The sequence below is a fragment of the Myodes glareolus genome, chromosome 8 (genome assembly GCF_982192425.1).
Source record: "Myodes glareolus chromosome 8, mMyoGla1.1, whole genome shotgun sequence".
Classification (NCBI taxonomy): domain Eukaryota; kingdom Metazoa; phylum Chordata; class Mammalia; order Rodentia; family Cricetidae; genus Myodes; species Myodes glareolus.
The window spans coordinates 92,278,683-92,295,740 of NC_142033.1; the positions used below are offsets into that span (position 1 = coordinate 92,278,683).

Below are 17,058 nucleotides of genomic sequence, written 5' to 3' on the forward strand. Positions count from 1 at the left end.
CGGGCTGCCCTCAAACTCAAAGAGATCTGTTTGCCTCTGCCTCCTAGTGCTGGAATTAAAGGCATGTGCCACCACCAGCTGTTATTTCAAACTGTAAATGCTTTATATTTGCATTTTGGTGTTGTGATTTTATTTGCAAAAGGAAAGTATGCTTTTGCCTCAAAACATCTCATTATTTGCTTTGTGATTTGTTTAGAAGGAAAGTTGCCTGTTCTTTTATTTTTCTTGTAGCTTCTGGAAAACATACGTATTTTGTGGAAAACTTAATTTGCATGAAATAACTTTTAAAAACTTTAATTATTTGTATATGAGCAGACTTGTGCTTCTGTGTAAGTCAGAGAACAGCTTACAGGAGTCAACCTGCTTCTACCATATGTGTCCTGGTGTGTCTAACTCAGCCCATCATATTTGATAGCAAGCCATTTGCACTGAGCTATTTCCTGAAGCTCAGTATGCATGAACTCTGAAGTTCAATATGCATGCCTTTTGCTATAGCTAAGATTTTAAGTCCTTTATAGCAGTATATACTAGTATATTATATAATGCAATTTGTAGTGATTTTTTCTTCTAGAATGATCTACACAGATCAGTCATTATGATTAGCTGATTAACTGCACACTTCCACAAATTTCTAGTTTACCTTTGGCGTTAAAATATTTCCCTTCCCCAAACTGGATGACTGCAATGTATTTGGATGATTGTCGCTATTCTTCTAAAATAAACTTATTCAAAGGTCTTCCTTGTTAAACATTCTTCTAGTTAGTGAATTGGTAGCTTTTTTATTTTTGTATTATTGTGTGTAGTAAATTTTGTTTTGTATCAGGAGGAGAAAATTGTTAGTAATCTGTATTATAAAGAATAATTTTAGAGCTGGTGATAATTGCTTAGTTTGTTGAATGTTTTCCCAGCTGGCACAGATCCCTGTGTTTCAGTACCAGTGCCCCATAAACCTAGTAATGAAAGTAGCCCACACCTGTAATTTCCAGATTTGAGCGGTGGAAAAAAGAGGATAAGGAGTTCAGGTTAATTCTTGACTACATAGTGAGTCCTAGACTGTTCTGGACTTCATGAGATGTTGTCTCACAAGATAATTTTGCTTCTAACAGCTGTGTTCTTTCCTGTCTTCCTAGTGTGCCTTTTCTTTATATAATAATATGGGACTTTCTTTTTTTTAAAGATTTATTTCTTCATGTACATGTGAGCTCTATCTTTATGCACATAGGAAGAGACAGTCTGATTCCATTATAGATGATTCTGAGCCCCCATGTGGGTGCTAGAAATTAAACTCACGACTTCTGGAAGAACGGCCAGTACTCTTAACCACTGAGCCATCTCTTCAGACTGTGGGGCTTATTTCTTCTTGTTTTTTTAATGTTTTAATCTTAGCACCAATATTACTATATTTCTATTTAATAATTTCAAGACAATCAGACAATCTTTATTTGCTACTTAATAACTATGTTGTGCTAGCTAATATTTTTCTCAGGTTATCTAGTTATCCACTGGGAGACTATCTTTCTTCACTCTGTCCACATTTTGAGGACTTTCACTTCACCTGTTTCAGTGCAGCATTTAGCAGAAACATTTCTTTTGGTATCTCTAGTTAACATCACTAATGTGAATAAGAATTTGCTTACTGTGTCCACTAAATTATGAATGACTGCATGAAAGTGATAGCTGTATTAGTGTAACTTTGATGAAAATCATTGATTTTTTTGTATGTTATTATAATTTGTTGGTTTTATTCCTTTACAGCATGTTTTATATAATTGAAGTTTTCATACTTCAGTTATATTTCATGTAATTTATTAAGCATCATATATAGTTTTCCTGCTTTATAAGTAAATACAATTGATTTTAAAAGTTCTTCATTATTTAAGGAAGTTTGTAAACTTTTTCTTAATGATGATTACTATATGGTGGCCAAATATTATAAACTACACTTTTAGTACTTCGTAAAGAACCAAGTTTAATGTTTAACTCCATATTTGTTATTTTACTCTAATAATCTGTCTTCATTTAACAAACAAACTTTAAAAATGCCTTTGTCTTTAATCCTTAGCTGTGTGGTATGGACCAATTTTGGGGCATTGCGTTAAGAGCACAGTCGGGTGATGTCAGTCGAGCAGCTATTCAGTATATTAACTCCTACTACATTAATGGTAAGTAATTTGAAATACTGTTTATAAAGTAAAAATTATTTTTTGTAAAATTTCAAGGTTTGTCTTTTTGTTTGTTTCTTTAAAACTTTTTTGGGGGGACTTTTGATTTTATTATTTTATTTGTTTGAGTGTTTTCCTGAATGTATGTATGCGTGGCACATGTGTGCAATGCCACAAAGGACATAAGAAGATATCAGATTTCTTGGAACTGCAGTCACAGATGGTTTGTGTGTATACTGGGAATTGAACTTGGGAGTCCTCTGTAAGAGCAACCAGTTATCTTAATTGCTAAGCCATCCCTCCACCTGTATTTATTTTCTGAGACTCAGTCTTGCTATCCCTAGTTGGCTTAGAATTCTCAATCCTTCTGCCTTAGTTTCCTGAGTGATGGACTAACAGGCATGTACCACCACTCCCAGTTTTTATAAGTACTTTTTTTCCCCAGGGAGATTTTACTAAGCTTCAGTTTGGCTCATTTTCTTTAATACAGGTAAATAAAAAATGTAAAAGTATAATAAATATGCATCTGGGTTTCAGGTAAAACAGGTTTGGAAAAGGAGCAAGAATTTATTAGCAAGTGCATGGAAAGTCTTATGATAGCTTCTAGCAGTCTTGAACAAGAATCACACTCAAGTCTCACAGTTATAGAAAGAGGATTACTTATGCTGAAGACACATCTGGAAGCATTTAGGAGAAGGTAATTTTATTACATTGTACTACACAAATCAATTTCAATATTTTTATTGATAGCATCTCTATATGTATTCTTAAAGTTCTTGTCATGGGCACATAGGAAACATAATTTACCAAAACTAAATGGATTGTAATGAAAATTGTTGCTATAGAAACTTAGGTATCGTTTTCCCATTAAAACAGGCAATATAATATCCTTATAAATACACAGATTTGAAAATCTTAAGGTGCTCAGCATTTATGAATGAATAAGAAACTGGACAGAATTCCATTTCTACAGAGGTGTTAATTATGACCGAAAAGGCAGGAACACCAACAGTGAGACAAGTTACACTGCCACTCTTCCCAACAACATCATATAATCTTTCATAGTTTATCAAGTTGAATCATTTGTTTCATTTGCTGTTTTTTTTTTCTTCCTGGACTAGGAGAGAGTATTTTAATTTTGAATTTCCATTTACCATGGAAACATGACCAAAACTTTCTGTGTTAATGAATATCTATATAATTAATTTAGACATACCCTGTGTAATACAGAAATAAAGCAAATTAACATTTATGAATATATCAACCGAAAAGAAAGGTGAGTAGATAGTTTTAATTACAAAATTCTGTTTGTTAAAAGTCATTTAACGATGAGTATTAATGTAAAAGTACTAAGAACTGTGTTGAAAATTTGTTAAAGTTATGACTTCTTTCAACCTCAGATCTTAGTTTGATATTTGTTAAATCACATGCAATTCATATTTTTTACATTTTAGTGAACTGGTAGGAAATACTCAGTAAGAAAGATGTCCCTATACATTTTTTATATGTATACATGATTTGAAACATTTGTGTAGTGCAAGGTTCTTTTATGATTAGTTTGTAGAGATTTACTTAAATAATTCTTGTGTTTTTAAGCAATGTGTAAGAGAACTCTTGAAGTTTTGCACAGAAACATCAGAGCCCCTGAACCTGTACTACTTTAGAAAAATTAAAATAAAGCAAATGTGGTGATCTCATTAAAATTAAAAAGTCAATCCAAACTTGTATAACTCAGACATTACACTAAGATGGGGGGAAAATCTGTAATTTCTGTTTCGTGTTAGACATACTTGCCGTTAATGTTTCACTGAATTATTTATGAACGAATTTTGTTATGTGAAGAGTAGCAAACTGGTATGTTAGCACAAATCCATAGGTCTTGTACATTGTAATTTTACCAGTATTTAACATTAAATACAAAGGCACTTCCTTTTCATTTCCAAAGGCTCAGAGTTTACGGAGTTTAAACCCAGGACTCCTTTTCATCGATACTAGTTTTGTCATACTGTGAAGAAATATCCTGTGTCATTCATATGTATCTGATTCATTTTATTCTAAAGTTAATATTGCTGTCAAATTATATGAATATATGTGAGTAACTAGTAAACCATTAATTACATTAAATTTACTAAAAAACAGAAAACAGAGCAGTAGCTGAAAAGTTGTGTATTGCCTACATATCTTATCTCATCTCCGTGTATATCAAGTGCTCAATGTGGTTATTACTAATTTAAAATTATGTAACATGTAGATAAAAATTTGAGATAGCTTGTATTATAGTGAGTAGTAGTAATATCTTAAAGAATTTACCTTTTAGAGAGAGGTTTAATCTCAGCAGTGACTGGATAGAGACAGCGGTGCTAGTAGGGTGTGTCAGATCACCTGCCCATTTTCTCCAAGAATAATATAAATTATTGAAATCAAAATATCAGGGGAAGCAAGGTTTATAAAAACTAAAACTTAAAATATTTAGTTGAAGGCATTCTTATAATTACTCTTTTGTTCAGTCATAGTCCTGGGCATTGTTTCACTTGTAGGAAGTAAGTTAATTCTTATTCTTTTATGTCAGAACTCCTGATTAGTCTTAGACATCTATCTATCCATCCGTCTATATTATAGATATAAATATATAAATACAGATATAAACATCTATAGGAATTAAGGAATTTGGGGGTGGGTAAAGAGTCCTTTGAAGAATTTATTTCATTTTATATGCACAACTGTTTTGAATACATGTATGTATGTATGTGTACCTGCTGTATGCCAAAGTCCAAGGAGTCCATAGCAGAGTATCTCATCCATTGGAACTAGAGTTATGGTGGTTATGTGCCACTGTGTGGTTGCTGAAAATTGAACACCAGTTCTGCAAGAGCAGCATCACTCTAGCCAACTAAAATTAGTCTTTTAATCCAGTTTACTTTTGTCCTTGTGGGTGAAATCTAATCTCTTATTCTATTAAACTGATTTATATAACTTGAATATATTCTTATATCTAAAGAATATTTCAGTGGAATATGTCTTTCTCTGAAAGTATTTCTTAAAATCTTTTCTTCTAAATGTAAAAATGATAACTTGATACTTCATTATTAGATTAATGTTGACTTCTGTTTTACTTTCCTCCTGCTTCTCCTCCTACTCCTTTAACGATTTATATAATGCAATTTTCCCCTCCAATAATTCAATGTTTAATCTAAAATTGTTGTAAGCTTTTGTAGACTTTTTCCATTTTTTAAAAATATTAAAAAACTTCTGTAACATTAAAGTGTTCAAAATTGTTTCCTCTGTCTGTGTTTTGTGTTGTTTTAGGTTTGCATATCATCTGAGACAGTGGCAGATTGAGGGCACTGGTATTAGTAGCCATTTGAAAGCACTGAGTGACAAACAGTCTTTGCCTCTAAGGGTTGTATGTCAGCCTGCTGGACTTCCTGACAAGGTAGTTACAAGGTTTTAATGTCCAGATTTGGTAACATTTATCTTTACAAAGATAAATGGTCGGGTCTGGTAATTTTTTTGTAATTTTTATTTGGTTGCATCTTGTATTTCAGATGACTATTGAAATGTATCCCAGTGACCAGGTAGCAGATCTTAGGGCTGAAGTAACTCACTGGTACGAAAACTTACAGAAAGAACAAATAAATCAGCAAGCTCAGCTACAGGAGTTTGGTCAAAGCAACAGAAAAGGAGAGTTTCCTGGTAGGTTAAACACTTGACATGTTCACTACAGTTTTTAGCTTTATTATGTAGCAGCTGTCTTGGTCCATCTTGTGTTGCTATAACAGTTGCTTTAATGGAAGGTTTTATTGTTGGTGGTGTTGTTTTTTTGTTTGTTTGTTTATTTCTTTTGTTTTAATTTTGAAAATGGGATTTTAACTCTGGAGTCCAAGCTGAGCTAGTTCCAGGACAGGTTCCAAAGCTGCAGAGAAACCCTGTCTCGAAAAATTAAAAAAAATAAATAAATAAAAAAGAAAAAGAAAAAGGGAATGCTTGTCTGGCACAGTTAAGGCCCTGAGTTTACCCTGCCTTGCTATCACGTGCAAAATAGAAATGTTATGTAAAGAATTGTTCTGTTTTACTCATTACTCCTGAAAATAGTTGCTTTATCCTCACTAGATAGAATTTTCTGCATTAATAAAATTCAAGGTTGGGGTTCACTCACTGGTAGAATTTCTGCCTCACATGTGAAAAATTCTTGGTTTTGATTGCTGGAACTGTGAGCAAGAAATCATAAAATTAGACACTGACAGCTGTGTGGTGGCATTTGGTATAATCCCCACATGTAGGAAGCTGTTACAGGAACCCTGGCTTCATAGTGAGATGAAGATACTCTTTAATTTAAAGACAAATCAAAAACCAATACTTTAATGTTTGTTTAATTTATTTCACAATAATTTTGTATCATTTCCAATTAAGCATTTCTATTATTCTTGCTATTACTATTATAGAATCATCCACTATATTGTAATTAATTTGGGCATCTACTGTGTTTTAGTGGCTAGAATCCCTCAGTAAGTTTAAAAAAAGAAACATACACCTGTTGGAACTGAAGTTTTGTTTTTGTATTTTGTTGAAGAAAGTTATATAAACTTGTGGTTAAAAAAATAGATAACTTGTTATTTTTAATACTTAACATAATTTAAGAAAACAGCAAACATGCAGAAAGCATGCTTGCTATTATTTTCTGTGTTTCTCAGGAGTTATATTTAGGTTTAATGAACAGTGAGTTTACTGACCCATTGTATTATTGTTAGCAAATGGCATTAACAGTTTATTCCCTTTTCTGTTGATTTTTTCAGGTGGCCTCATGGGGCCTGTCCGGATGATCTCATCTGGACATGAATTAACAACAGACTATGATGAAAAAGCCCTTCATGAGCTTGGTTTTAAAGATATGCAGGTACGTACGTACATAAGTTGTGGCTTAATTTTAGTCATGTGTTGGCTCAGCAAGTTAATAACTGAATAATTGGAAAAGTCTAGTTAAATACTTCTTATGACTGGGCATTGAAATTATAAGTAGAGTTAGGTTGTACTTTATTGTTTTATGAATAAAAAATCTAATTCATTTTCTTCTCTGTTTTCTGTCTATCTTTTTTTATTTTATTTTTATTTTTAAAATTTCCATCTCCCCATTTCCCTCCCCTCTCCTCTCTTTTTTGTTTTTGTAGATGGTATTTGTATCTTTGGGTGCACCAAGGAGAGAACGAAAAGGGGAAGGTGTTCAGCTGCCTGCATCTTGCCTTCCACCCCCTCAAAAGGACAACATTCCGATGCTTTTGCTGTTACAAGAACCTCATTTAACTACTCTCTTTGATTTATTAGAGATGCTTGCTTCATTTAAACCACCCTCAGGAAAAGTGGCGGTGGATGACAGTGAGGTAATGATCAGATTTCTTTCCCGTATATTTTGTCATTTCTCTTGAGATATTAAGAAATTATTCTCTAATCTGTTAACATCAAAGCCTAGGAACAATTTTTTGTTTGCTTCCTTTGATTTTTTTTTTTTTTGAGTCAGGTTTTTCTCTGTGTATTCCTGGCTGTCCTAGAACTCACTCTGTAGACCAGGCTACCCTCGAAGTGCTGGGATTAAAGATGTGCGCCACTTTTATCCAGCCTAAGGAATTTTTGTTTGTTTGTTCGAACCATGTGTTTGTGCTTAATATGACCTAGACATACTGTAATAAAAGTATTCTTTACAAAGATGATCAAAATGGGCAGTTTAAGGCAATTTAATAGGCAATTTAAGCTGTCTTGTGGAAGACAGCTGACATGCCTTGTAAGTATACCAACAAGTAAATATTTTCAGATAAATTAGGTTTTAAGGATGAACTCTGCCATCAATTAATTTCAAGGGGAACATAAGTGGGAGAAAACCATGTGATTATTATTTGGTTTGGTATGGTTTCTTTGAGACCATCTGAAATCTGAATTAGAAGGATGACAGAGAAGCAGTTATGAGGATAAGAAATATGATAAAAATCTCAACTTGTAGCTCAGTCTGTACTCCTGTTTGAGCCTTCTGAGTGCTCTCGTTACAGGTGTATGTCACCATTTCTAGCAGTTGTCTTAGTCATGTTTGCTTGTTCCTTTTTCTTTTATTTTTAATTGATATTTATTGAGCTCTACATTTTTCTCTGCTCCCCTTCCTGCCTCTCCCCTTCCACCTTCAATCCTCCCCCAAGATCCCCATTCTCCCAATTCACTCAGGAGATCTTGTCTTCTTCTACTTTCTACTTCTCATGTAGATTAGATCTATGTGAGTCTCTGTTAGTGTCCTCATTGTTGTCCAAATTCTCTGGGATTGTGGTTTGTAGACTGGCTTTCTTTGCTTTATGTTTAAAAACCACCTATGAGTAAGTACATGTGATAATTGTCTTTCTGTGTCTGGGTTACCTCACTCAAAATGTTTTCTAGCTCCATCCATTTTCCTGCAAAATTCAAGCTGTCGTTATTTTTTTCTGCTGTGTAGTACTCCATTGTGTAAATGTACCACATTTTTCTGATTCATTCTTCAATAGAGGTGCATTTAGGTTGTTTCCAGGTTTTGGCTATGACAAAGCTGCTATGCATAGTTGAGTACCTGTCTTTGTGGCATGTTTGAGGATCCTTTGGATATATACCCAAAAGTGGTATTGCTAGGTCTTGAGGAAGGTTGTTTTCTAATTTTCTGAGAAATCGCCACACTGACATCCAAAGGGGTTGTACCAGCTTGCATTCCCACCAGCAGTGCAGAAGTGTTGCCTTTTCTCCACAACCTCTCCAGCATAAGTTGTCATCAATGTTTGGATCTTGGCCATTCTTACAGGTGTAAGATGGAATCTCAGTATTGTTTTGATTTTCATTTCTCTGATGTCTAAGGATGTTGAACATTTCCTTAAGTGTCTTTCAGCCATTTTAGATTTCTCTGTTGAGATATCTCTGTTTAGGTCTGTACTCTATTTTTTTTTTTATTGGATTATGTGATCTTTTGGTGTCCAATTTCTTGAGTGCCTCATATATTTTGGAGATCAGACCTCTGTCTGATATGGGGTTAGTGAAGATCTTTTCCGATTCTGTAGGCTCTCATTTTGTCTTGTTGACTGTGTCCTTTGCTTTACAGAAGCTTTTCAGTTCCAGGAGGTCCCATTTATTGTTTCTCTCTGTGTCTGTGCTTCTGGGGTTCTATTTAGGAAATGGTTCCCTGTATCAATGCGTTCAAGTGTACTTCCCACTTTTTCTTCTTTAAGGTTCAGTGTGGCTGGCTTTATGTTGAGGTCTTTGATCCATTTGTACTTGAGTTTTGTGCATGGTGATAGATATGGGTCTATTTTCATTCTTCTACATGTTGATATCCAGTTATGCCAACACCACTTGTTAAATATGCTTTCTTTTTCCGTTTGATATTTTTTGCTTCCTTATCAGAAATCGGGTGTTCGAGGTTGTGTGTATTGATATCCACTTTTTTTATTCGGTTCCATTGGTCCTCCTGTCTGTTTTATGCCAGTACCAGGCTGTTTTCAGTACTGTAGCTTTGTAGTAGAGTTTGAATTCGGGATTGTGATGCCTCCAGAAGTTCTTTTATTGTACAGGATTGTTTTGGCTGTCCTGGGTTTTTTACTTTTCCAAATGAAGTTGAGTACTGTTCTTTGAAGGTACTGTGAAGAATTTTGCTAGGATTTTGATGGGCAATGTGTTGAATCTGTAGACTGCTTTTGGTAAGATTGCCTTGCTTGTTTCTTTACTTGCTTGTTGGATGGTTTTAAGGCTCAGCTTTACATCTTAACCTTGTGGCAATCCTTCTTGAGGCTTATCAGTCTTGCCTCTTAAGATTGTTATTAGCAGTTGTTTGTGCCATGTAGAACTAATATAGAACCTGGGAGGTGATGGAAGAGTAGGCTGAAAGGATTGAGAATGGAAAAGAAGGCAGAGAAAAATAATGTAAGTCTTTTGGGTCGTGGGAGTAATTTTCATATTACTCAATGTAAAGTGAACAATATTGAAAGATTTTAGCAGAGGTAGATGCATATATTTTAGTTTTTGCTTTAAATGTAGTGTGTTTGCTTGGCAAATGTCAGAGTGGTAAGGTTCTTAACACACTTGTCGAGGTAGGAATTGGTTGTGTTTAGAATAGTATGGTGATGGTAGACAACATGTGATGAAAACAGGATTACCTTTTAATAGGTTTAAAGGAGAACAAAGAGAAGATTTAAGGTGAAGGGCACAGAAATGGCACCAGGTTTCTCACTTGAGCAATAAATTTGGTCCTGTTTGAAATGAAGAATGGATGTTTGTGCTTTTTCCTCCTCTCCTTCCCTTCTCTCTTCCCCTTACTTTCATAACCAATAAATAAGTACTTATTGCATGGTGTGCCTGTCCATCTCTGTCTCTCACTGGTCCATCTCAATCTCTCACCCACCTGGGACCCTCAGAGGCTTCAGGTGGTAGAACCCAGCTGCCCCCTGGTGCCCGCTGCTGCCCCTCGGGAGTGGGAACTACAGCGTTTTATCTAAACCATTACAGTATTTGTTTAATCAGTGAAATTGTTTTTCAGTTTAGGCCACATTCAAATTAACCTGCCTTATATTGTAGGTCTTTTTAGTTCGTAACAGGACCCTGGTTACATAATTTTGGGAATTTTTCTTTCTTCAAATCTATTTTCATATTCAAAATTAAGACTTTATGAACGGTTGTGAAGAAAAGAGTGGATTCGGTTTCATTGTTTTTTGTTTGTTTTTGATTACACTTAATTATTTTTTGAATGGGCGAGGGGGGTGCGTTCATGTGTCACAGTACAGTTTTGGAGGTCAGAGAACAGTTTGTAATATTTGGGTCTCTGTTTCCACTGCATAAGTCCTGGGGATGAAACTCAAGGCATTGGGTTTGGGTAAGCTCCTTTTCCCTACTGAACTATCTCACCAGTTCAGCTCTAGTTAGTGACAGTCTACCCACAGATCCTGGAGAATAACTCCGGGATTGCCTCAGTTCTTCTTCTGGCCTGTCAAAATGCCTACTTTATCATGGATTCCCAGCTCTAAAACTCCCTTGTCCTCAAAATACAGTTGCCATATTATATTTTCCTCATTTACAAACTCAACTGAGCAATGAAAATATCCAAAAGCATGAAGTTGGGGCTCAAGCACATTTATCTGCTAAGACATTTTGCTGACTGTTGTTTAGGTTTTTGAGACTGGATCTCATATAGTCTACTCTGTTCTCAAATTTGCTATTTAGCTGAAGCTGGTCTTGAAGTCCTGATCCTTCTGCATAGGTTACCCTCCACTCCATATGCCCCCGGGCAGGGATTGCTAGATAGCCCAACTTGTCCTAAAACTAAAACTGTTCTTCTTCAGCTTCCTGGCTTCTAGGGTTATATAGGCAGCCATCACAACACACAAGCTCTTCCGTAACTTTTATATAATGGGTTTATGAAAACACAGATAATGGTATGTTTATTGATCCTAGATACTTTCAAATCCCCTCATGTACAGAAGGATCACTCCATACAAGATTAAAAAAATGATTATGTCAATGGATCTTAAGTTCTTATTTATAGGCATAGAATATTTTTTTGATATTCAATGCTTTATTTATTTATTTATTTATTTATTTGCTTTGTTTTGTTTTTGAAGACAAGGTTTCTCTGCAGCTTTGGTGCCTGTCCTGGAACTAGCTCTTGTAGACCAGGCTGACCTCGAACTCAGAGATATGCCTGCCTCTGCCTCCAGAGTGCTGGGATTAAAGGTGTGCGCCACCACCGCCCAGCTACTCCATGCATTTTCTTAGCCCAGAGAATCATTGTAATTGAACAGGTAGCAATAAAATAATAGATTTATATTCTATGGAAAATACCAGGGCAGTAGGTTTTATCTTTTGCTGTAAATTTTCTCCTGCAGTAGTACGTTAATTGGACTGAGCAGTGAATGAAAACTTGCTTTTAAGTGTACTTTACGAAATATCCCTTTTTAGTCTTTGTTTTAATTGCTCCCCTTATTCAACATAAGTTTTAGTAAATAATAAAGGCAAAAAGCAGGTTCTTTATATTTTTGTGCTTTCCTTTAATCTTTGCTCACATGTGGGTCAAAAGTTAATATACCAGTTTTATACTTGAATGATTTTCTGAAAAGAAGAAATAGGAAGAGACTTGAAACAGATGGTTAAACTTCTAGTTCAAAAATTGCTTGAGGAAAGTGATCAGCCATCATAGGAAATGCAGATGAGAAGTTGAAGAAATGCTGCTTCTACATAACTACTTATTTTCTTAATTACAATTACTTTGAGAAATGTATTCACTATTGAAATCTCAGACTTTGTTTTTTTCAAAACAGGGTTTCTCTGTAGCTTTGGAGCCTGTCCTGAAACTTGCTCTGTAGTCCAGGCTGTCCTCAAACTCACAGAGATCTGCCTGTCTTTGCCTCTCGAGTGCTAGGATAAAAGGTGTGCGCCATCGCTGCATGGCTAAATTTCAGACTTTTTCAAAAGTGAGGGTAGGAAATTTTGCCAAAACACTTGACCTGAAGTTTAAATTTTTATTTCTTCTGATCTATCTTGATAAAATGGTTGTTCTTATTTATGTAGAGTTTAAAATGTGAAGAACTTCATCTTCATGCAGAAAATCTATCAAGGCGTGTGTGGGAGTTGCTGATGCTTCTTCCTACATGTCCAAACATGTTAATGGCATTCCAGAATATTTCAGATGAACAGGTGAGCCCAGTCTTTCTACTTCCTTGTTCGGTGTTTGTTGTGTATATGTATGTGGAAGCCAGAGGTCATTGTTGGATTCGCCTGTCACTTTGCCCGCTAGTCCTCCTGATTATCTTGTTACTGAATTTGTAACTGATTAGGCTAATTGAGTCAAATGTGTCCTGCTATTTCTGCCCTGCCAGTGGTAGTAGTTCAGGCATGTGATAGATATGCCTGGCTTTTTCAAAGGGTGCTTGTGATCCAAACTCAGATCTTTATGCTTATGTGGAAAGTATGTTACTAACTGAGCCATCTTACAACCCCCCTTTTGCTAATACAAAAATGATATCATTTAAACACTCATTTGTTTTTAAGGTACATAACATACTAAATTAAATGCAAAGGTTAGAAAAGTAGGGATTTGCCTTTTTAAGAATAATTTTATTTTATGCGTGTATGAGTGTTTTGCCTACATGTATGTCTGTGCACCATGTGTTTGTCTGGTGCCTGCAGAAACTAGATGAGGGTGATGAATCCCCTGAGACCAGAGTAATGGATGGTACTGAGCTGCCATTTGGGTTTCAGGAATTGATTCAGACTTCTGCAAGAATAATAAGTGCTCTTAACCACTGAGCCCCTTCTCCAGTTCTGCATTTGCTATTTATTGATGAGGTTTTAAAAAACTTATGTTTTAAGCCAGGTGGTGGCGGCGCACATCTTTAATCCCAGGCAGGAGACAGAAGACAGGCTCCAAAACTATTGAGAAAAGCTGTCTTGAAAAACAAACAAAACAAAAAACAAACAAATAACAGATTTTCTTTCCTCTGCCAAGTGCTGAGGTACTAAGTGTGCATCACTATACCTGACCCAAGATTTTTTTTTAAGCTATACAAACAAGGGGTATCTCTTAGGGAAAATCTACTATAATGCTCACATAATTAATTAAAAAACAAATGGTTTATTGTTTTGCGCCACTTATTTGGTTTATTATCCCTGTTTATGAGTTGAGGACATCTGACATCTCAAATAGCTTGACTATAAAAAAAATTGACTCTAGAATGTGATTATTGATTCCTTTAATAATGCAAGCAACATTAATTCATTTATCGAGACTAGAAATAGCAATGTTCTAATTTAATTCTTTTTTGTATACTTATCTTAACAATTTTTAATGAATACTTTTGCTTTCAAGTTCCTATTAGTACCATTTCTTCTACTTGTCTTCTTAAATGTTCTTAAATGTTTTAAATAATACACAGTGTTGTATTTTATAGTAATATTCAGTTCTGAGTTTTGGAACTTTAGAGAATTGTCTTAGGAAGTTGTCTTGAGTAACTGTTTTTCTTTTTGTAATTTAAGAGCAATGATGGACTTAATTGGAAAGAACTTCTCAAAATTAAGAGTGCTCATAAGTTGTTATATGCTCTTGAAATTATTGAAGCACTCGGAAAACCCAACAGAAGAATAAGGAGAGAGTCAACGGTAATTACAGTTCCATTGTTCTCATTAAAGGCTGCTTTACTCCAGAAGAATTCTAAATCATATTATTTCATTTTAGATTAATTTTTTTCTTCTAAAATCTCCCTTATTTGTGTTTTGTCTTCCCCACAGGGAAGTTATAGTGATCTTTATCCAGATTCCGATGATTCAAGTGAAGATCAAGTGGAAAATAGTAAAAATTCTTGGAGTTGCAAGGTTTGATCATAATTGTTTTGGAAAAGATTGAGAAAAAGTACTTTTTGGGTTCTATAAATCATTATTTTAAGGTTAATTTTCAAGATTTATTTTAACTTTCTGTATTTTGAGTGTTTGCCTGCATATTTGTATGTGCACCACTTGCATGTAGTGGAGACTAATTAAGGACTCTCTGGATCCCTTGAACTGGAGTTAAAGATGATTGTGAGCCTTTCTGTAGGAACCGGGATCCTTTGCAGGAGCAGCAAGTGCTTTTTTAATCACTAAAGCATCTTTGCAGCCTTGGGGGGAAGCTAAATGTGGGAGGGAGGGAGGGTGTGTGTGTGTGTGTGTGTGTGTGTGTGTGTGTGTTAGAGAGAGAGAGAGAGAGAATGAGAATGAATAAATAAGCCAAAGGACATCTTCTGGTGTTATCCTCACCCTTCCTTTGAGACATGGTCTCTCATTAGTTTAGAGCTCATCAGTTAGGCTAGACTGATGGACCAGAAAGCCCTAGGTATCCTTTTGTCTCTGCCTTTCCAGTGCTGGTGCTATAAGCACATAGCACCATGTTAGTTCTGTGCTTTCAAAGCAAGAATTTTAGGGTCTGAGCTATCTTTGTTTTTAGCCCTGCCTAATTTAGTCTTTATATTGTAGATAAAAAATTACATTTTACTCTTAATAATAATGTAAAGATTGATTATTTAATGCTTTGTTTCTTCCGATTTTAGTACCAGTGTTTATCTCATTTCACTTTCATCATTGTATCCCATCCCTCCAACACATATTGGAATACTGTATCAGGACAACCTAGTATCTGGGCTTAAATGGTTACTGAAATAGTAAAGTCATTCTTATATACTTTTAATAAGACTTTTTACAAATTTTTAAAAATTTTTACATTTTAAAATTAAATTTTATATTAAAATTTAAAATAATATAGGAATTATTTTTATCTGGGTGTTGGTGGTGCATGTCTTTAATCGTAGCCTTTGGGAGGCAGAGGCAGGTGGATTTCTGAGTTAGAGGCCATCTTGATTTACAGTGAGTTCTGGGGCCAGGACTACACTGAGAAACCTGGTCCCAACCCTTCCCCAAATTTATTTTTATTATTTGTAGACAGTGATTTTCATAAAGCACATATTTTCATAAATGCTTTCTAAGTCAACAGAGCAGATTGTCAGTCTGTGCAACTGATTTTCCTTATCACCACCCTCACAATTGCTTACAGTTTGTTGCTGCTGGCGGGCTTCAACAGTTACTGGAAATATTTAATTCTGCAATTCTAGAGCCAAAAGAGCAGGAATCATGGACTGTGGTAAGTAAAGACTTTTTCAGCTAATTATATTCATTATCTCATTTCAGTCACTTTTGTTTCATTGGCAAAGTAACTTAATATATACTTGATGTAATAAGGTTAAGACATAGTAGAAAATAATGATTTGATAGATTGATAATAGATTAAAATTATATAACCAAATGAAGCAAAGAGGAAGCGTTATTTTTGGTTTGAGACGATGGCTTAGTGACTTAAAGCATTTACCATGAAAGCCTGATGAATTGTTCAATCACTGGCATCAAGTGGTGAAAAAAAAATGATCTTCACAAAGTTGTCTTCTGATCTTTACACTTGATCTTCCATGGGATCAAGAAACTGAGAATAATAAACCTTTCCATTTTATAATAATTAGAAAGTTTTTCAGTTTTTGTAATATTTCCCGTAAGTATTGGCCTTCATTTAAAAAAAAAAAAAACACCTTTGGAGGAAAAAAAGACCCTATTAACTTACCACTATTAATTTAAAGAAATAGTGCTTTAATATTAGCAATAGAAAGTTGCAATATTCACAACTTTAATTTTATGCAGTAATGCTGTTCAATCTTTTTAATTACATATAAAGCAGATCATTTTTATTGGGAGTTCAAATGAAGTGTTAACTTGTTTGCAACAAGTCAGTACCAGTTATCTGATGATATTTTGTTCTACTTTGTGCAGTTGATTCTTTCCCTCCACTTTATTAGGCTCTGGTGACTGGCAACAAATTCAGGTTAAGAGGTTTTCATGATAAGTATTTTTACTCATGATAAGTGTTTTTATTCATGTGCTACTTCACTGGCTCCTTTGCTTTCCTTTTAAACTCTGTGTTTCAAATTTTAAAAAGTAGTAAACTTTAAAATTAATAAAATTTCATTTTCCCAGTGTTAATCATATATTGAGTGTCTCTTTGTGTAATATTAGTCTTTTGTGACTTTGTGTGTGTATGTGCTTTTGTGATTTCACCTGTGAATGTCCCTTTGCCTTTTCAAATACCTTTTCAGTCAGGCAGGAGTACATTTACCAGTTGGGTATTTGTTGTGTTCCCACTGGTGGCTGTTATCACTATGTTGCTGTGATTTTGGCCTGGTTTGGTGTTTACTTATGAATATAGTTGCTGGATCCAGTCATCATGTTTAATATTTTAAGAGTCATTTTAGCAAGTCTAACATTTATATTCCAGCCAGCACTGTATATCCTAGTTTCCATACAAAGGTTATTTACTATTTTCACAGCCTACAACCTGTGAAGT

The 17,058-nt window shown here is 34.7% G+C and overlaps 1 protein-coding gene across 6 annotated transcripts in view; it reads left to right on the plus strand.

Moving 5' to 3' along the window:
* The window catches only part of Usp34 (ubiquitin specific peptidase 34), a 178,261-nt gene that overhangs the window by 83,902 nt on the left and 77,301 nt on the right, over window positions 1–17,058 (plus strand). For all 6 annotated transcript variants that reach the window (XR_007232311.3, XM_085692268.2, XM_048435543.3 and 3 more), the window contains 10 exons: window positions 2,063–2,162; window positions 2,700–2,859; window positions 5,469–5,595; window positions 5,708–5,855; window positions 6,956–7,056; window positions 7,328–7,537; window positions 12,714–12,839; window positions 14,178–14,300; window positions 14,430–14,513; window positions 15,724–15,810. Coding sequence is in view for 5 of the 6 variants with exons in the window: in XM_085692268.2 (XP_085548394.2) it covers window positions 2,063–2,162; window positions 2,700–2,859; window positions 5,469–5,595; window positions 5,708–5,855; window positions 6,956–7,056; window positions 7,328–7,537; window positions 12,714–12,839; window positions 14,178–14,300; window positions 14,430–14,513; window positions 15,724–15,810 (1,266 nt within the window). In the remaining variant the exon portion in view is untranslated. The remainder of the gene's footprint in view (window positions 1–2,062; window positions 2,163–2,699; window positions 2,860–5,468; window positions 5,596–5,707; window positions 5,856–6,955; window positions 7,057–7,327; window positions 7,538–12,713; window positions 12,840–14,177; window positions 14,301–14,429; window positions 14,514–15,723; window positions 15,811–17,058) is intronic.